Raw genomic sequence first — 21,234 nt, 5'->3', positions numbered from 1 at the left:
GTTAGATAATATAATAATAAATATTGAGATTAAATATACCGTTTTCTCTTGATGAGTATTTTGAAATTTTAAATTTGTTAGAAAATCACTCCCATGCTTTCTCATAATGAGAATATTGCATCAATAATGTAGATTTTACAATCAAACAAATCTACAGTATAGAGCTAGCTATGAAAGAGCTTACTTGATCTCTTTAAAAAGTTACCATCATGAAAAAGAGGTGAGAAAATTTTTAAGAATTAAAAGATACTAAAGAGAATCAAATCCTGGTTTTAACGAACGGCTCTGAAGGTATTTTTTGAACACTTGGAGAAATTTGAATATGGAGTTAGACTGGATTTTAGATGGTTTATGGAAGATTTTTGTTAGTGTTCTTGGGTGTTACAATGGCATTGTGAGTATATAGGAGAATGCAGGCTTATTCTTAGGAGATGGAGGTTGACTAAGAAAGGGTCAGATGTTACATCTGCAACTTCCTTTCACATGGTCTAGAAAAAAAATACACATCCATATAGATTAAGTAAATATGGAAAAATAAAAGTTATTAAATATAGCTGTACACATGTGGATGTTAAGGTATTCTTTTAATTCTTCCATATGTTTGATATTTTTCATCGTGAAAAGTTTTTTAGGGAAAAAGAGCAACAACAAATAAGAGACCAGGTTGTGAAAGCAACGTAGTATATAAAACAAAAGCACATGATAACATACATAATAAATACTAACAAAATAATATGACAGAACTAAGAACAAACCTACCAGTCATTATCAATACCCGGAAATGGATTTCAGTCTCTTATTGTAGATTTCAAGTACTTATAAATTTCCATCTTGGGGCACCTGGGTGGCTCGGTCGGTGAAGCGTCTGCCTTTGGCTCAGGTCATGATCCCAGGATCCTGGGATTGAGCCCCACTTCGGGCTCCCTGCTCAGCGGGAAGCCTATTTCTCCCTCTGCCTGCCACTCCCCCTGCTTGTGCTCTCTCTCTCTGACAAATAAAATCTTTCAAAAAAAATAATTACCGTCTTAAATAAATGGAAGGGTAACATGTTTTAACTGTTCGCACTGTTTCTGTTGTCTTGTTCTTTTTCCTTTTCACAAAGACACCTTCAGTACAGTTGATGTCGAGGATCACGAGTGTGCCACATGGCTGCTCCTGAGGAAGAGCCAGTCGGGGGACAGAGCGGCGCGACTGCAGGCCGTGCAGGAAATGTCAGAGACCCATCACTGGCACGGTAACACGGCCCTCCGAGCACCTGCCACTCTGCCGGCTTGCTCCTGATCGCTGATATGTCAGGGAAGGAAAATAATTCAGGGAATCTGAATATTAAAATTTTAAAAAAGAAACTCAGTGATAGAGAAAGTAGAAAACTGCTGGCCTGGTATCCAGATGTGTTTGATAAGAACAGGCTCAAAACTGAGGAAGATGTATTTGTGTAACTTTCTACCAGAACGAAGTTTTACTTGATGAGAGAAACTCTTGGTGCTGATAGTGATAGCCTAATATTATATTTGCATTTTCTTTTGGTTCCTATTTAACGAAATATATTTTATTTATTTTACTTTATTTCTTTTTTTAAAGATTTTATTTATTCATTTGACAGAGAGAGAGAGAAGAGCAGGGGGAGAGGTAGAAATAGGCTCTCCGCAGAGCAGGGAGCGCGATGTGGGACTTGATCCCAGGACTCTGAGATCATGACCTGAGCCGAAGGCAGACGCTTAACCGACTGAGCCACCCAGGCGCCCCACGAAATATATTTTAATTGCTTGCTGCACCATACAGTACTTGTTTTCACTTTGACAATTTACTTGGCTCTAATGCTAATAATGAGTCAAGTGTACCTGATTTGTGTGTTTATTGTTTTTAAAGGAAAATTTAAAATATTTAATTGTATTTAAAAATTGCAAGTTCTACAGTAAAAGTACATGAGCAAGAGTTCAGATCTGCTCTGATTATAGTACAGGGACTAAAATATACTTTATCAGTAGTCATCTTATAAAATGGGGTAAACAAAAAAGAATAGTTTTAGAGAAAAGTATCAGAATAAGATCTTTGCCTCCATACAAGTTGATTGATTGGTGGCTATATATAACTTATAAGCTTGTTCACTGTGGGTGAAGACTTAGAATAAAAATCTTTTTAAAAATCTACCTTCCAGGGGCGCCTGGGTGGCTCAGTCATTAAGCGTCTGCCTTCGGCCCAGGTCATGATCCCAGGGTCCTGGGATCAAGCCCCGCGGGAAGCCTGCTTCTCCCTCTCCCGCTCCCCCCGCTTGTGTTCCCTCTCTCGCTGTGTCTCTCTCTGTCAAATAAATAAAATCTTTAAAAAAAACAAAAAAAACCCAAACTACCTTCCAGGGGCACCTGGGTGGCTCAGTCGTTAAGTGTCTGCCTTCGGCTCAGGTCATAATCCCAGTGTCCTGGGATCGAGCCCCACATCGGGCTCCCTGCTCAGCGGGAAGCCTGCTTCTCTCTCTCCCTCTCCCACTCCCCCGCTTGTGTTCCCTCTCTTGCTGTGTCTCTGTCAAAAAAATAAAATCTTAAAAAAAAAAAAAACCTACATTCCAGGGGCGCCTGGGTGGCTCAGTTAGTTAAGCGTCTGCCTTCAACTCAGGTCATGATCTCAGGGTCCTGGGATCGAGTCCCTGCATAGGGCTCCCTGCTCAGTGGGGAGTCTGCTTCTCCCTCTGCCCCCCCCCCCCACTTGTGCACACACACTCTCTCTCTCTGTCTCTCAAAATAAATAAAATCTTAAAAAAAAAAAATCTACCTTCCAGGACTCCATTTCAGATTTACTACATCAGAAAAATCAGAGTTGGAGCCCAGGCACGTAGATTTTGGGAAAGTTCCCCACTTGATCATAAAGAACTCACCCAGGTCATGAACTGCCATTATTAAAAATAATGCCTGCTTCAGTGGTTGTAATTTTGTTTTCGATACATAGCTTAGTCTATTTGGGCTGCTATAACACAAAACTGTAGACTGGGTGGCTTATAAACAAAATAAATTTCTTTTTTCTTTTTTTAAGACTTTAGTTATTTGTCAGAGAGAGACAGAGGCAGGCAGAGGGAAAGCAGGCTCCCCGCCGAGCAAGGAGCCCCATGTGGGACTCAATCCCAGGACCCTGGGATTATGACCTGAGCCGAAGGCAGACGCTTAACCAACTGAGCCACCCAGGCGTCCCTAGAAATTTATTTCTTACGGTTCTGTAGGCTGGGAAATCCAAGATCATAGTGCCATCACCACCTTGATGTCTGGTGAGGACCTGCTTCCTGGTTCATACATGACCGACTTTTTACTATGTGTCCTCACGTGGCAGAGGGGGCAAGGGATCTCTCTGGGTCTCTTTTATAAGGACAGTAATCCCAGTCATGGGGGCTTCCAGAAGTTCCCACCTCCAAATACCATGACATTGGGAATTCTGTTTCAACATATGAGTAGAGGGGGACACAGTCATTCAGAGCAATACATAAAGGCTGGACTGGTTAAATCATGAAGGCTCAAACAAAGTACCACCATCTGAAACCTCACATTATTCATGGACATCAAGAGATGCAAAGCACCACACCATACCAGCGACAGTAGATCTCAGTGCAACCTCAGGTTTTTTAAAGTAGTGATCAAAACAGTTTTTAAACGCTAGAATTATTACAAAGAAAAGGAGAAGAAGTTAAATTGGTTCTGACCTATCAATTTTCACATTTGAAGTTCAGTTCTTCAAAAGGTTAGTTAGACTGCGATACGCTTACATATATGTTGAGAATTATGAGATCAGGCGTGGAAATGTTGGATATCTGGCTTACCAGTAGTGTAAATGCAGTTGTGATTATGAAAAGAGACGTGGGAAATTTTGAATCACAAATTTATAATTTAAAAATTAAATGTTCATTTAATTCTTGAAACAACTATAAGCTAATTTGGGTGCTAATAACATACTTTTACAATAGATTACCAGTATAGGATAATTGCTCAAGCCTGTGATCTGAGAACTCTTATTGGTTTGGCACGAAGCAAAGAGAGTGATCTTCGCTTTTTTCTTCCACCACCTCCTTTGCCATCTTTAAAAGAAGTAAGTAAATAAAATAGTCCAGTGAGTGAAAAATAGATTAATATATCATCTTCACTTTGGGTGCAAAGTAACCATTCGAAAAGTAGTCTGTTGGCTACTTTTCACAAGCAGGTAAACAAGATGTAAACCTGAAATTGTAGTTCCTATACAAAGATTTCTTGATTTATCAGGAGATGTTTCTCTTGTGTTATTTTCCCCTTTTGGGCATTGTGAGTCTTTATACACCAGAAGGTAACTTCATAGCCAATCAACATCGATGAATTAGGCCCTAGTTCTAATATTGCTGTAGATCTGTTTTTCTCAACACTTCTGACATTTTGGGCCAAATAATTCTTTGTTGTGGAAGGTTGTTCCGTACATTGTAGGATGTCTAGCAGCATCCCTGGTCTACTCACTGGATGCCAGTAGCAGTCCCCTCAGTTGTAACAACCACAACTATCTCCAGATACTGCTGAGTATTTCCTGGGGTGCAAAAAAGCTCCTGGAGAACCACTACGTGTAGATATTAACATATCACTCTGCATAGGTTTTTACTAAACACTACATATAGATATTAATGTATTACTCCACGTAGATATTAATTACTAACCACTAATAGGTATTAGAGTGTGCTTCTTCAGCACCTTTCCAAGGCTTTCCTAGAAAACGAAAATCTGAAAACTTGCAATCAGTTATTGAAAAATAGAAAAATGAATATGCTAGATGTAAGTTATTAGAGAAAATCAGTAATGAGTTCTGGATTTATAGAAGCAAGGTTTAGTTAGAGTGTAATAATCCATTTTGAGTCAAGAGCTAAACTTTGCAATAGGGCTTTCAGACTGAGGTAGCAGACATAGAAGTACAGAACTCATAATTGATTCTCTATGTCCTTAGGTGGGCAACAGTTTTCAAGACTAAAAGCACTAATTTATCTCTGCTCTTTTGTTTTGGCTTTGATTCTTTGGGTACTTTTGTTGTATTCAGTTGTTGAGCTTAATTATGAAAAATTTCCTTTCCTTTTATTACAGGATTCTTCCATTGAAGAAGAGCTCAGACAGTTGCTGGCTTCTTTACCTCAAACGGAGCTAGATGAGTGTATCCAGTATTTTACATCTTTGGCTCTGAGTGAAAGCAGTCAAAGTCTAGCTGCTCAGAAGGTTATCTCATTTATTCATTCAGTAAATTTTTTTTTTAATTTTTTTTTTAAAAGATTTTTATTTATTTATTCATGAGAGACAGAGAGAGAGAGAGGCAGAGGGAGAAGCAGGCTCCCAAGGAGCAGAGAGCCCGATGCGGGACTCGATCCCAGGACCCTGGGATCATGACCTGAGCCGAAGGCAGACGCTTAACCATCTGAGCCACCCAGGCGCCCTCAGTAAATATTTTGGAGTGCCCGTCCACCCTTTCTAGGATACTGTGCCAGGGGCCAGCACTTAGAAACTTAGAATAGTCATCCATTCAGGAACAGAATAAACATGTTGGCTCCTGGTCGTGTGCCAGGCACTGTTAGGGATGGTGGGGAGACAGGTAAATAAACAAAATCACAGAATGTATAAGAGAGATACGGGCTACTCTGAGAGCCCTTCACTCTGCTTAAGAAGTCATGTAAGGCTCCATGGAGGTGACTCTGAAGTTACATCTTGAAGAATGAATAGTAGACATTTCTAAATGTTTGTAGTGGGAGGGATTCACTAGAAGCCACGTTCAGCATCTTGCTGGATCCAGAAAGCTTCCTTATCACATCTCCATCATCTCAGACACCACAGCAAGCTCCTTACTTGTCTCTCCAGTTGTATGCCTTCACAGCAGCCAGAGTGATTAAAAAAAAAAAAGACGTGAATTAGATCCACTCATTCTCCTGCATTAAGCCTTCCAGATAGCTTCCCATTACATGCTAAGTCTGAGCCCTTTTTGTGATCAAGGCATTGACTGGCATTATTTATCAGAGTGGCTCCCCTTGGAGTGGTGACGAAATTGATAACAAGGTGCCAGTAGGCAGTCACAGGATGTAAAGTTTGTGTAGTGGCAGATGGTGTGCAAACAAGGAGACCGAGCACAGGTCAGCATGCCCAGCTGTATGTGCCATCTTGTCAGAGTTCTCAAAGTGCTCTTCAGGGTCCTTCACACCTTTGGAGTAAGACTATCTTTACACGGGAAAGCCATTCTGATTGAGGGCTTTATGTTCTTTTATGTCTTTCACCTCTTTGATTAGGTTTATCTGGCAAGGAAGAAGTCAAGCTTTCACTGTTTGCAAACAGCATGCTACTCCATATAGAAAACCCAAAGGACTCCACCAAAAAATTGTTAGAACTGATACATGAATTCAGTAAAGTCACAGGAAACAAAATCAACATACAGAAATCTGGTGTATTTCTATACACCAGTAATGAAGCAGCAGAAAGAAATTAGTCAATCCCATTTATAATTACACCCAAAACAATAAGATGCCTAGGAATAAACCTAATCAAAGAGGTTAATTCCTTTAAAAAAAACAAAAAACAAAAAGCACATCTTTAATTAAACATTAAAAAAATATTTAATTTAGTTTCAGTTCTGAGGCCCCATCTCATCAGACCAGTAAGCAACTCCATTTTAGTTGTTCTCATCTCCTCTCCCACCCTGCCACCCCGTCACCCTCCCCCCGCCCCCCATTTAGTTAGGCTTCTCAGATTTTTTACTTACTAAGAAGTTGTGAGTGAAGAGATAGGAGGGGTGTCCATCTAGTTTTTACAGATCTGCCAAAACTGCCTTGTGACAGTCTCCAAGCACCTTTCAAGGGGCAAAATGCTGCTTCTGTACAAAACTACCTCCTCAGGAGGTTACTTAGCCTTAGCAGATAACCTACACAGCTGTTTGGTTTTAGAGCAGAGCTTCTTAACCTTTTTATGCCATGGGCCCCCCCGCCCCCCGGTGGTTTAGTGAAGTCTGTGAAGTTATTTCTAGATGCATAAAACACAATACATAGGATTACAAAGGAAACCAATTATATTGAAATAGTGTTATCAAAAATAATTTTTGTGGTATAATACAGTACTTCTTATTGATGCATTAAATAACAATACATTTAATTAGCAATAATCACTCCTCGGATACATTTAGAACAGGAAAGTTGAAATTTATTTTTAAAATATTTTAACTGTTTTGAAATAATTTCAAACTTCAAAAATTGCAGAAATAATACATTTCACTAAGATTCACCAATTATTACTATTTTGTCCCATTTGTTTTCTGACCCCCAATTTACTCCCCATCTCTCTGTAGATATATTTTATATGTCTGTTCACACACATTTGCTATTTTCCTCCCTGAACCATTTGAGAGTTAGATGTAGAAATAATGTCCTATCACCTCTAAAGACTTAAGTGTGTTGTATTTCCTGACAACATGGACCTTCTGAGATAATGACCACAGTACAGATATCAAACTCAGAAAATTAACATTGATAGAATACTGTGATCTAATATAGACTCGATGTTTGAATTTTGCCGAGTATCCCAGTAATTCTTTTATGGTAGCTTATTGTTTGTTTTTTTGTTTTAAATCTGATCCATGTCTAGGATGAAACATTGCATTTGATGGTCATGTCTCCTTTTATCTGGAAAAATGCTTCAGCCATTCTTAGTCTTCATGTCATTGACATTTCTGAAGAATACAAAGTAGTGGTTTGCAGAATGTTCTCAATTTAGTGTGTCTCACGTGTCCTCAGGATTAGAGTCGGCTTATGCATTTATCGCAGGAACACAGCAGAGGTGATCTGTGTCCTTCTCACTGTGCCACATCCAGAAGCACATGATGCCAGTTGGTCCCCTTGTTGCTGATGTTAACTTGCCAGGTTTCTCTGCTTTAATGTTAATATATATTTTGTTTATAATGAATATAGGATCTGAGGGAAGAGGGGATGTTTGAGACTATTAGTCTATCCTGTTCCTCTTCAAACTTTCAGCCGTTGGTTTCAGTATCCTCTCAATGAATCGTGCCCAATAATGGTTATTCTTGGATGGTTGCAAGATAGTGATCTCCCCCCTGCCCAACTCTAACCATCCCTCTTTACTTCTGTCTACTGTAAGGAAAAGCTTTCCTTCCTGATCCATGGATCCAGGGGCTCATGGATTATTTTATTCACTGGATTATAACCCAGTACTACTATTACTCATATTGATGCTCAAAGTGTCTCAGAATTGGTGTGGAAACCCCTTCAGGTTACCTCCCATGCATTTTGGAATTGTCTCCATTATTTTTTGAGTACTTCTTATTTTCTGGCATTAGAAAACATTCCAGGCTCCATCTTAAACTTTCTCTGCTCCAGCTCTGGAGTCAGCTGAATCTTCAAGAAGCCCTGGTTCCTTCTAAGGAAGGAACAACCAGTGGTTGTTAGAAACCACCTTTTGGGTGTAAGCTTGCTCGTTGCTACTGGGGTTACTTTTAGACCCTTCCAGTGAAAGAGTTGGGGAAAATTACAATTTTGTGTGGTTCAATTCAATGTGTAAATTTTGCTTCTTCAAGATATCACTGTGAATGCTGTTGTTGCTGGGCTGAATAAGAATATTAAACTGAGGACTAGTCTGTCCATGTATGGGTCTCAAGTAACTGCTGGTAGGTGGACACTAGATGGCAATGTCAATTCTGGGTTACCAGTATGAGGATGTGCAGTTGGCATTCAAAGGAATGAAGATCCTAGTCTTATTTTCAGAAAGCTGCAGCAAATGAGATGTGATAGGAAATTATTTGTGTTCTCTATTGCTGACAGAGTCACACAGATTACCACAGTTACTATGGTTTATTGTCTGTGTTTATAATTGAATGCAATGCAGAATTTCTGTGAGATGTCAGGAATAAAGACATAACGTTTTCCCACCCAAGCATATGCCCTCCCTACCCTGAATTCTATCTACCCCAGGCGCTTAAGGATGACCCTGGCTCAGCAGTTCCTATTTTAGAATGAACACCATTTCTAAGCACAGTTGGTTTGCACAAATTGCAGAGTTCTGAGGTTGTAAATTGTTACGCAGAAACACCAGAGATTAGCTTTTACGCACGTTAAAACAAAGGGACCCACAATTAGATGCAGTATCAAGACACTCTGTCCCCCCTGCTCCCCACCCACCCCGGCAGTGATCTGCCTTCCCTCCTTTTGTTCCTTCTGCTCATTGGGAGAACTGGGTCAGAGGGAGCAAAAGCACTTCCCAGGTTTGCTGTGCCCTCCTCCACAGCTACGACCTTGGCAGCCATCCGTTATCTGCCCTGGGAGTTTGCTGACTACAATCTGCTCGGAGTCTGGGGGACAGGGAGGGGTGGTCCTTGGCCTTCCACCATCCCAGATGTTACCATCAAGATTGTTCCTTCTTTGGTGTCAGGATCCAGCTTTCAGTCTTGTTTTGTTTTTTTACCATCTGGACACTTCCAGTCAGTCAGCTTATCCCCAGTTTCAACCTTTCTTAAAGGACTTCAGGTGTCTGTGACCTAGAGCCTAAGGAAGCAACAACCAGAGATGCAGAAGTTTGAACGTTTTAGATTGTGTTTGCTTCTTCATCTAATACAACAAGCTGCCTAGAGTCAAGAGAACAGTGGATGTGGTGCATTGAAATGATTTCCCATCACAAAGCTTTTGTGGTCTTGGCTTAAGGATAGTCCAGCTAAAAATCCTGCAGTTTTGTATTATCATTTGCCCCTGTAATATCCTAGTCCCTCTGAAATCAGCTTAGGTATTAGGGTCTGAAGTCCTTGCATCAAAACACTTCTGACATCAATCTGCATAAGTGTAGCAATGTGTTATGATTGAGAGACACCAACAGACTTGGTTTAAGGACTGGATATTTCTTTCATGACAGAGGATTTGGAAACCTACACAAATACACAAAACAAGCTTGCTTTCACATAGTTGGACAGGCTTCCTCGGTCCTGTGGTTCCCCATGATGTACAGCTGTGCACATTGAGGATTTTTTGTTGGAGTGAACCCATCATTGTCATCTGCAAACTCCCTGTACCTCCCCTTCTCCCAACTTTGGTTGTGGGTAAATCTCATCAATTTTAAGTAACAGAGAAAGCAAACACAGCTTTTTTCTAAGTTTCTAGGAGAATGGATAATCATTTTCAGATGTCACATCTCTTAGCAGCCCTTGGCTTCAGCTTACCTGAATCTGTTTCTTCACTGCCTTTCTGACTGTCCCCTCCCTCATGCTCACTGTCCCTCACACTCACTATGCTTCAGCCACACTGGCCTTTGCTCTCCATTCCTTGAACTTGCGAAGTATTTATCTGCTCGTGTTCCCTCCACCTGGGATTCTCTGCTACCAGCTTGTCATATGGCTGCCTCTTCGTCCTTCAGCTCTCAGCTTGTCACCTCCTCGGAGAGACCTTCCTCTTTATCTCAAATGTTTATTGCATATATTGCCCTTTATAGCATTTAGCCCATTGTATAATTATGCTTTATATTTATTTGTTTACTTAATTCTCTTACTCCCTTCCAGTAGTCTATAATATTCTCCCCAGTACCAAATACAGCCTCCCACACAATATATTCTCAATAAATATTTATGGAATAATGAATGAATCATGACATTGTTAAAAGAGCCAGCTGTGCACAAACTTATACATACTTAAGTAACAACTCGCATATGTCTATTATGAATCAAAGTATTTTTGTATGACAGACAAAAATGGAGATATTGTTTAATTGGAGTGTAGGTTATATGGTAAGAAAATATTATACATTAAGTCATTTGGTTGTTATAAACTTGTTGAGATGCATTTGAAAAATACCGTGTTAATCCACAGTAATGTTGTGTCTCAAATTGAGTATCGTCATGAGAAAATTATACATAAAATGCTTTGTTACACATGTGATTAATAATATGGATATAAATTCTTTAGTAACTTTATTAGTTGACCTTTCCTCTTATGCTTTATTATTATTGCCTTCTAATTTTTATACCTTACCCTTATTACTGTTTTTAACATTGTCACTCTTTCTTTTCCTCTGCATTTCTTTGATCCTTAAGAAATTGTTTTTTAGTTGCAATTATGGAATTTGATGTGTGGCATTTCTTTCTTTTTTTTTTTTTTTAAAGATTTTCTTTATTTGACAGCAAGAGCGAGAGATGGAACACAAGCAAGGGGAGTGGGAGAGGGAGAAGCAGGCTTCCCGCGGAGCAGGAAGCCTGATGCGGGGCTCGATCCCAAGACTCCAGGATCATGACCTGAGCTGAAGGCAGATGCTTAATGACTGAGCCACCCAGGCGCCCCAATGTGTGGCATTCCTTAAATTTTTACAAATTTATGTAATCTTGCTCTATCTTAATCCAGTGATAAAGCAGCAGTAACCTATGTGTATTTATTTTCATGTTAAGAGTTAGAATACAGGGGTGCCTGGGTGGCTCAGTTGGTTAAGCATCTGCCTTTGGCTCAGGTCATGATCCCCAAGTCCTGGGATCAAGCCCTAAGCCCTGCATTGGGCTCCTTGCTCATTGGGGAGCCTGCTTCTCCATCTCCCTCTGCCTCTGCTTCCCCTGCTTGTGCTTGCTCACTCACTCTCAAATAAATAAATGAAATCTTTAAAAAAAAAGAATATAATCCATATGACCACACCATGAGTTTGCACCTTTTATTCATTCCTTTTTGCTTGTGGTTTTTACTACCATACAATCTGCCAGTTCATAAATAACTTCAAAGCTTTGCTGATGAGGTTGGAATTGGAACTGTATTCTTATATCCCACTTAGCAAATGATCAAGAAAAATGCAGAATCCTGGGTCATTTTTTCTCCTTTTTCTTTCCTTGAAGCATTTAGCTTAGAAAGAGGTCAGATGATTTGAGGGTGTGAGATAGGGAGAGGGATTTGGGGGAGGCAGGTTGTGGTGGTAGATCTTTAAGAAAAGGTCCCCACCCCTCAGTTCACTGTTTGCCCTCATGTCTGCTAGAGGAGAGAGTGACTCTTAATGAGTTAGTCCCTCCCCAGCCCTCGATTTCAAGAGCATCAATGGTTGAGATTCAAGCATGTTTAAACTTGGAAAAACAGAATGTTACATCAGAGAGGAGGGCATGAGTAAGAATTATAGAATAGCCAAACATTTTGTTTACTAGGTTTCCTGAACCATGGGCCCTATACATTAGCTCAAAATGTGGAAATTTATGGAATATATTTCACACTGGGCTTTCTATACACATTTTTGAAAAACATTACCTTGTAGTTGAGCTCTTTTACCAGCAGGTGGCCTGTAGGCACAGTTATGGCCCCTTGTTCCAATACAAAGCGCTTCAGAGGAGGACTAGTGATGAGTCTTCCTTCCATCCCTTCCATCTCCCCCACCCCAGCAGACACACGCCCTCATGTAGTTATACATACTCTTACACAGATTGTAGCTTATGATACACTCTTCTGCCCCTTTTTCTCACTTGAGGGTTTATCTTGGAGATTGGTATATATCAATATATGAGGAGACTCAGAAATTTTCATGTTCATATAGCCTTCCATTGTACAGTAGACCCATCATGATTTAACCAGCCTCCTGTTGGTGGCGGTAGGTAGTTCAGTCTTGCGCGCTTACAAACATTACTGCCGTGAAGGAATCTATTCTTGCGTCACTTTGCCCTCGTGGGTCGCTCTAGGGCACAGGTGCTTGCAGTTTAGACACAGCTGTCCTGAGTTGTCCTCCACAGAAGCAGCAGGGTGATAGGAATGCCTGCTTCCCCCCCCCCCCATAAACTGTTCTTTGTCATGCAGTGTCATCGTGCATGCTTCTCGTAAGAGCAGCGTTGGGCATCGTGTCGTAGATTCCCCTTCCTAGGAACTTCCTGTTGATGACTGTTGCTCATTTTTCTGTAGCATTGTCACTGTTTTTGTCACTGATTTGAAGGGAATTGTATACTAGTGACGTTAGCGTTTCATCTATGGTAAGAGCTGAAATTTTCTTTTCCCAGTTTTTTTCTTTAATTTTTTTATTATGTTCAGGTGGCCAACATAGAATACATCATTAGTTTTAATGTAGTGTTCAACGATTCATTAGTTGTGCATTACACCTGGTGCTCATCACCACATGTTCCCTGTTTATTCTTCTATTTCACTATCTACGAGGGCTAGTATACACTCCTGTCTCATGGTTTTCCTAGCTCTTCTGCTTATTCTTCCATATGAACTTGAATTTCAGTTTATGAAGAATTAAAAGCTCTCATCATTCTTATCGGTTATCTTCATTTTATTTATTTTTTTTAATTTTTTTTAAAAGATTTTGTTTATTTATTTGACAGAGACACAGCGAGAGAGGGAACACAAGCAGGGGGAGTGGGAGAGGAAGAAGCAGGCTTCCCGCCGAGCAGGGAGCCCGATGCGGGGCTCGATCCCAGGACCCTGGGATCATGACCTGAGCCGAAGGCAGATGCTTAACGACTGAACCACCCAGGCGCCCCGGTTATCTTCATTTTAAATTTTTCCAGTAATGCCTTTTCTCTCTATTATTATTTTGATTAATAGACTTCAGGTAGACTCTACTCTAACATCATCTGACAGTAGAACATTATGGTCAGCCTGGGCTTTTCTGGTTAAAGAATTGTGTGTTAGTCTTCATACTTTGAGAGAAGAGGACACAGAGGAAAGAAGTAAGAAAGACATAAAGATTGCCTCTTCTAGAAATGAGTCCTTATGTTTTCTGTTCTAGTAAGCAACAATTTGCATAACTAGTTCCCTTTCAGCTTCCAAAATATGTCGTGTATAGCTCAGGGATTTTTTTTTTTTTTTTTTTGTCAAAAAATATGAGTCACTCTTTTTAGTAAACATCTTAATTATCTTTCAGGGTGGCTTATGGTGTTTTGGAGGAAATGGACTTCCTTATGCTGAAAGTTTTGGAGAAGTTCCTTCAGCTACAGTGGAAATGTTCTGTTTAGAAGCTTTGGTAAAACATTCTGAGGTAACTTACATTTTAAAAATGTGGTTTAGTTTTTATGATCACAGTGAAAAAATTGTACATGTTGGCTCAATCAAGGGAAGTAATCCTCATTTTTTGTAAAAGAAAAAAGCTTTTTGCTCGTTTTAAAATTTCTGCTTTTCCCCCCATTTAATTAGAATTGATAATCATAATTTAGCTCCAATACATGTATTTCATTTTTGCCAAGTAGTTCTAAAAATGTATTTAATCTTAATGATACATAAAGAAAACAACCCATTGTCTAAATACAGCATTGACCTTTGATCTATGCTATCTCCTGCCTTTCTCAGATCATTTTTACAAATAATATTACCAGGTAGTTAATTTTCAGTAAAACATCTGCTAGAGATGCAGCATATAGAAAAAAAGTAAATATTTGGATGACCATACTCTTGAATTTTAACCAGAGCATGTATTAGTGGTTTTTAAATTTTTTGGCATTTATGACAACTTTTCTGTCGTGATCATAGTTTGATTTTATTTACTTATATTTATTTTAAAGATTTTATTTATTTATTTTTAAAGAGAGCGAGAGAAGGGGGAGGGGCAGACGGAGAGGGAGAGAGAATCTCAAGCAAGACTCCATGCCGAGAGCAGAGCCCGACATGGGGCTTGATCTCAGGACCCTGAGACCATGACCTGAACTCAAATCAAGAGTTGGATGCCCAACTGAGCCAGGTGCCCCCTGGTGCACTCTTGATTTTAAAAAGAAAAAAGCAACAAACTTTGTGGTGCTCAAATATGAATGCATAAAAATCACTCGGGAAGCATGCTTAAAAGTGCGTATTTCCTGGTTACCTCTAGCAATTTTAATTTAGTAGATGTGGGGTTATGTCCAGAAATTTGCATTTTAACAGGCATCCCTGGTGAGGCTGCTGGAAGTGGTTCATCCCACATCATGAGAAACCCCATCCTAGAACTCTTAAACTCTCCAGTTTAATTTTGGGAACCATTAGTCATGGCTCAGAAGCATCTTTGGTCATCTCTAGTTCCCACCAGTGGAGTTAGGAATTGAGTACAAAACAGAGGTATTAGCATTGTAGTTCAAAAGGGCACGTGGGAATATGAGCTGGAGTTTTTGCGACTTCAGACTAGTTTCTGAAGTAATAGATGCATCTTCAGTGGAAAGTACAGTGCGTGGAATACCTTTCCAGAAACCTCTCAAGTCATTACGTATCTCACTGAGGTATGTCTAAAAGACTTACTTTTAAATGCACTTAAAATGTGATAAAATTCAATAAAAATTTGGAGAATGGAAATTGTTGCATGTATGTGACATGGTGTCCTGTTAGTGAGTACAACTGGTGATGGGAGGAGGCCAAGGCCGTGCCAGTGACCTTGGCACCTTGTGACGACTTACAGTAGGATTACATATTTCCCTCAGCTTTCTTTTATCTCTTTTCTCCATTAAAAATTCACATCCCTTTTTATTTTTTATTTTCACTACTTGATCTTTCTCTTTAAAAACTGTTCGGAGAGCCCCATAGCTGTGGACTTGGGTGGGGTGGTGTGCAGGGCCACAAGTGGTGCTTCTCTCTGGGAGTTCTTGTGTGCAGAAGCAAAACCTGCCACTTGTATGAAGTTTTCTTTCCCCTGTTACCAGGTGGCAGCTTTCTCAAGCAGAGAAAAGCTCTTTAAGGTAGTTTCAAGCCAGCCAAAGTATCCCTACAAATTGAAACAATTCTATAAAAATGACATCATCAGGTTATACATCCCACCAAGAGCTAAACAGAATAAGAATAAAAACTTCAGAAGTCCTGGGGAGATATGCCTTTATTTTTTCAGTGATTTTGAATCACCTCTCACATAGATAGGGGTTTGCTTATTTATTTAAGTAAGCTGACATGAGAGTTGTAGGTAGGTCTCTGTCCTTGAGCAGGAGCCCCCTGGCTGTGCCATCAGCATACTTTGTCACCTGGTTAGTGAATCTGTGCAACATAAAGTGAGCTTTCATTGATTTGTTGTGCTAGATATCTACACATTGTGATAAAATTGAAGCAAACGGAGGCTTGCAACTACTTCAGAGGCTGTACCAACTGCACAAGGATTGTCCTACAATACAGAGAAATATAATGCGTATCATTGGAAATATGGCTTTGAATGAACATCTTCATTCTACTATAGTTCGCTCAGGTAACACCTTTATATGCTGAGTATTTTGGATTTGGTCCTTTGTTCTTCTCCCACCTCCACCCCTCATGATACATTAATTTTTTAATAGACTTAAGACTTTGCTTAGGGTTACTTATGGGTCCTTAGAGCATGTCATTTTAGTAGGGGCACGGAATCGCTTGAGACATGTGGATAATCCACATTGAAGATAATCGGTGTGTGGATAGTCACAGGAGAGCAGTTTTTGCCATGATGACCATCTAATTGTTTACATCATCTTTGATATGATTTGGTTAACCAAGAGGTGTACTCGGAGTTTAATTCGTGATTTTCCCCCCTTGCAACTAATAAACTGATGGTGGGGAGATACTTAAGACCATGCAGATATCCTGCTCATCTACTGAACATTCTTGCCTCATCTAGTCTTTAGCATGATGGTTGCAAAATAATGGTTTTCTAACTGCAGCACGCCTTCCCCATGTGCTTTTCAGCATTTGGCATTTTCTTGTAAGCAAGAGCCTGCCCTTCTCTCTCCTTCCATCTGTCTCCCTCCTTTTTTCCTTCTTGACTCCCCGCCCCCATCAGTATGGGTACATAGATTCTTGGTTTTTTAATGGTTTATAACTTATTACTGTACTTCACATTTGGTGCCAGATTGTCTCAGTTTTGGTTAGTGGGAGCCCCATAGACTGGCTCCATGTGTCCTTGCAATGTGCCTACCTTATTTTGGGAGGCATTCCTTACTGTCTGGAATAACAAGATGTTTCAGGCTCATCTCTCTGAGGAGAAATGCAGGTAGATTTTAGTGCAGATTGATTGGTAGAGACCAGGATCTGGGTGCTTGGTGTCCTTATTGGTCCTGGAGTGTCTGCTTCTTGGCTCTTTCAGTGGAAAACGCAAGGTGATATATACAGATACACACACACAACTATGCATACATATGTGCTCATTTTATTAGCGCTATTTATTATTAGAAACTATGAATTCACATTTTTTCTTGTGTCCCTGCTTTTATTTTTGTTTACGAGAGTTTTGATCAGTAGAAGTTTTTAATTTAATGAAGTCTCATTCAGGGATCAGCCAACTTTTTCTATAAAGGACTACTTATTATGGGTTTTATTTGTTCCTACTTTTTAGATTCTTAAAGTAGAAACTTAATCACTGATTTTAACCTCTTTTCTTGTTTCAGTTACCTGTTGCTGTGTATCAAACACAAAATTCATTGGTTAAAATAGTGGTCATATATTTTCCTCATCAATCTGAAACTTGGGCAAGATTTGATAGTGAAGGCTTACATCACTCTAAGCAGCATTAACTGGAGCATCTTAGCTGTGGGGTGAAGGATACACTTTGAAGATTGCTCGCTTACCTGGCTTGCAAACTGGTACTGGCTCTCAGCTGGGACTGGGGACATTGGCTCCTTTCTACATGCGCCTCTGCATGCAGCTTGAGCTTCCTTTAAGCATGATGGCTAGGTGTAAAGGGCAAACGTCCCCAGAGAGGGCCAGGTATAAGCTTTTTTCCTTTTGTAATCAAGCATTGGAAGTCATTTCTGCCATGATCTATTGATTAGAAGCTAGTCACTAAGCCTGGCTCACATTCAAGGGGAAGAGATTTGGAAGGGGTGTAGACTCATCACCTCTTAATGGAGAATAGTGTCAAAGAATTTGAAGACATGTTTTCAAATCACTACAATTTTGTATTTAAAGTGGTAAATTTCCTCTAACCTGCTTTAGATGCATCCCTCACATTTTGGATATATTGTAGTTTTATCATTATTCAGTTTGATATATTTTCTAATTTTCTTGTGAATTTTTTCTTTGTCTCATGGGTTACCTAAAAGTGTGCTGCGTAGTTTATAAATATTGTTTTCTAGGTATCATATGTCTCTGATTTCTAATTTAATATATCATGTGTTCAGAGAACATACCCTATAAGATTTTAGTCTTTGGGAATTTATTGAGATGTACTTGATGGCCTGTTGTATGGTCTGTCATGGTGAATGTTCTGTGTGCACTTAAAAAGAATGAGTGCTCTGTAGTTGTTAGGTGAAGTGTTCAACATATAACAATTAAACCACATTGGCTGACAGTATTGCTCAAATCTTCTCTAGGTCTTCATTGCGTTTTTGTCTAGTTCTATGAATTACCGAGAGATGTGTGAAATTTTTCAACCATGATTGTGAATTTGTCTGTTTTTTCCTTTAGTTCTTTCAGGTTTCTCTTCCTGGTAGATTATTCATTTTTTATTAAAAAAGGATGTCCCTCCCACTGGGGTCATTCCTTTTCTTTAGGTCTACTTGATCTGGTATTAAAATAGCCACACTAGCTTTCTTTTTCTTTTAAAAACATTTTTATTATTGAAGTGTAATTGACATACCATGTCATGTTAGTTTCAGGTGTACAACATAGTGATTTGATAATCCTGTACACTATATGATGCTTACTGTAAGTGTAGTTATCTGTCACCACACAACATTATTATTGACCATATTCCCAATGCTGTACTTTTCATCCCTGTGACTTATTTTATACCTAGACGTTTGTACCTCTTAATCCCCTTCACCTGTTTCACTTAGCCTCCCCACCCCCCCCGCCCCACTCCCCTCCTGTCTGGCAACCAGTAGTTTGTTCTCTGTATGACTGTTTCTATGGGAGTTTTTGGTTTTGTTTTTTAGATTCCATGTATAAGTGAAACATATGGTATTTGTGTTTTTCTTTGACTTATTTCACTTAATACCGTCTAGGTCTATCCATGTCATCACAAATGGAAAGATCTCATTCTTTTTTATGGCTGACTGATAGTCTATTACACACATACACACATACACATCTTACCCATTTACCCACTGACATACCCAGGTTGTTTCCATATCTTGGCTCTTGTAGATAGTGTTGCAATAAGCATAGGGGTGCTTAGGTTTTTTTGAATTAGTTTTTCATTTTCTTTGGATAAATCCCTAGTAGTGGAGTTCCAGGATTGTATGGTATTTCTATTTTTAATTTTTTGAGGAACCTCCATACTGTTTTCAACAGTGGCTGCACCAATTTACATTCCCACCAACAGTGTGCAAGGGCTCCCTTTTCTCCACATCCTAACACTTGTTATTTCTTGTCTTTTTAATTCTAGCCATTCTGACTGCTGTGAGGTGATAGCTTATTGTGGTTTTGATTTTCACTTCCCTAATGATCACCCTTTTTCTTATGCTTGCTGTTTGCATTACCAATCTTTTATCTTTTCCCCTTCTTTTGCTTTCATTTTTCTGTGACTCTAAAAATAAGTACATCTTTTATAGACAGCATATAGTTGCATCTTTTTTTTAAAATCCAGTTTGATCCTTTTAATCAGAGTGTTTTGTCTCTTTACCACTAATGTAATTATGAATATTGTTTCCTTTTTTTCTCCTTTACTGACTTTTTTGGGTTACTTGAGTATCTTTTACATTCTGTTCTTTCTCCTCTTTTGGCTTTTTATATAGTATTATTTGTGTATTTTTTTTTATTGGTGGTATCCTTAACTTATCACAGTCTATCTTGAATTATTATTATGCCACTTTATATATAGTGTGAGATTCTTACAACAGCGTAATTCACTTTCCACCCCTTGCCTTGGTATTGTCATAATGTATTTTATTCCCACATATGTTATAGACTTTGTGATACATTGTTGTTATTCAGTCAAGCGATACTGAAAGACTATAAGAAAAAAAGTCTTATTTGCACATTTATAATATCCAGTGTTCTTCCTTCTGTTCTGTTTATCTACATTTACATCTGATATCATTTCCCTTCAGGCTAAAGACCTGGGCCTGCTGGATAAATTCTCTCACGTTTCATTTTCTGAAAGTCTTTCCTTTGCCTTTATTTGATTATCCCAGGAAGGAGATTTTCCATGGATAAAGAATTCTGTGTTGACAGTGTGTTACTTTTTCTATCAGCACTTTAAAACTGTCATTCCATTCTCTCCTAACCTCCGCTATCTGATGAGAAGTGTCTTATTCCCACTTTCGTACCTTGTCGTGTCTTCTCTGGCTTCTTTTAAGGTTTTTATGTTTGGTTTTTAGCAGTTTGACTATGAAGTGCTTGATTCCTTTTTTATATTTATGCTGCTCACAGTCTGCTGAGCTGACTGGATCAATGGGTTGATGTTTTTGATCAAATTTGGAAAATTTCCAGTCAGTATATCTTAAAATACTTTTTCTTGTCTTCTTTTTGCTCTTTTCTCCTTTTGGGACCTCAGTCATGGATATTAGATCTCTTGATTCTGTTCTACAGGTCGTTGAGACTCTCTTCATTTCTCTTCAAATATTTTTCTTTCTCTGTGTTTTACTTTGGATAATTTCTGTTGACTTATCTTCAGTTTCTTTAATGGGATAGAGCCTTGATCAAATCAGTATTTTATTTAAAAAACCCACAAAACACTCTTCCCCGAACTGAACCCTGGCTCTTATCCCAAGTCTTTCATCCTCTTGGTGATTTCAGTATCTACTGGACCAGCCCACTGAACACCTTGGTCTCTCAGTTCCTTGACCTTCTCATCTCCATCGACTTCCTTCTCTGCTCCTGATTATCTAGTACTACACTCCCATGCCACACCTGGATTTAGTCATGGCCTGAAACCACTTCACCTGCAAAATCAATAATTCACCTCTCCGAGCACATCCTCCTCTCATTCAAGCTTGTTTTTGCATCTGCTCCCACAGTGGCTGGTTTTATTCTCTCCAGGAATTTTATCTGCTGACCCCTTTATTTTCTCCCAGTCCAATCGTCTTCTTTATCCTCACTCCCCTCCTGACGCAGTGTATATATATTCCGTGGTCCATTATTTCATTGACGTTTTCTTCAGTGCCCCAGAACTCCCTTTCTCTTCCATCCTCTGAGCACACCCTTGGTCAAGACCACAACGCTACAGAAAACCTCCTGGCTGCGGCTTCTGTGGCTGAGCACAGAATCATAGCAGATTGGCCATCACCTTCAATTTCGTTCAGCAGTCCTGTTTCTCCAGGCAGTCTGCCTGAACATTCCTAGCAATGATGATTTGAACCTCCTCCACATCCTCAGTTTCCCCAGACTCCGTCCCTCTCAGCAGGTGACGTCTCCTACTTCAGTGAGACAGCTGAGACCCTGAAAGGAATTTCCCTCCGTTTCCTGCTACCAAA

The 21,234-nt window shown here is 39.5% G+C and overlaps 1 protein-coding gene across 6 annotated transcripts in view; it reads left to right on the top strand.

Moving 5' to 3' along the window:
- The window catches only part of LOC118001854 (protein SERAC1), a 60,012-nt gene that overhangs the window by 25,642 nt on the left and 13,136 nt on the right, over positions 1-21,234 (top strand). For 5 of the 6 annotated variants that reach the window (XM_034992036.1, XM_034992033.1, XM_034992035.1 and 2 more), the window contains 5 exons: positions 1,103-1,234; positions 3,947-4,068; positions 5,076-5,204; positions 13,833-13,946; positions 15,935-16,097. In XM_034992036.1, coding sequence (XP_034847927.1) covers positions 1,103-1,234; positions 3,947-4,068; positions 5,076-5,204; positions 13,833-13,946; positions 15,935-16,097 — 660 coding nt within the window. The remainder of the gene's footprint in view (positions 1-1,102; positions 1,235-3,946; positions 4,069-5,075; positions 5,205-13,832; positions 13,947-15,934; positions 16,098-21,234) is intronic. The other variant, XM_034992037.1, reaches the window with a different exon arrangement.

The sequence above is a fragment of the Mirounga leonina genome, unplaced genomic scaffold, assembly GCF_011800145.1.
Source record: "Mirounga leonina isolate KUSES-001 unplaced genomic scaffold, KU_Mleo_1.0 Mir_54, whole genome shotgun sequence".
NCBI classification, from domain to species: Eukaryota; Metazoa; Chordata; class Mammalia; order Carnivora; family Phocidae; genus Mirounga; species Mirounga leonina.
This window is presented reverse-complemented; position numbering and strand designations above follow the sequence as displayed.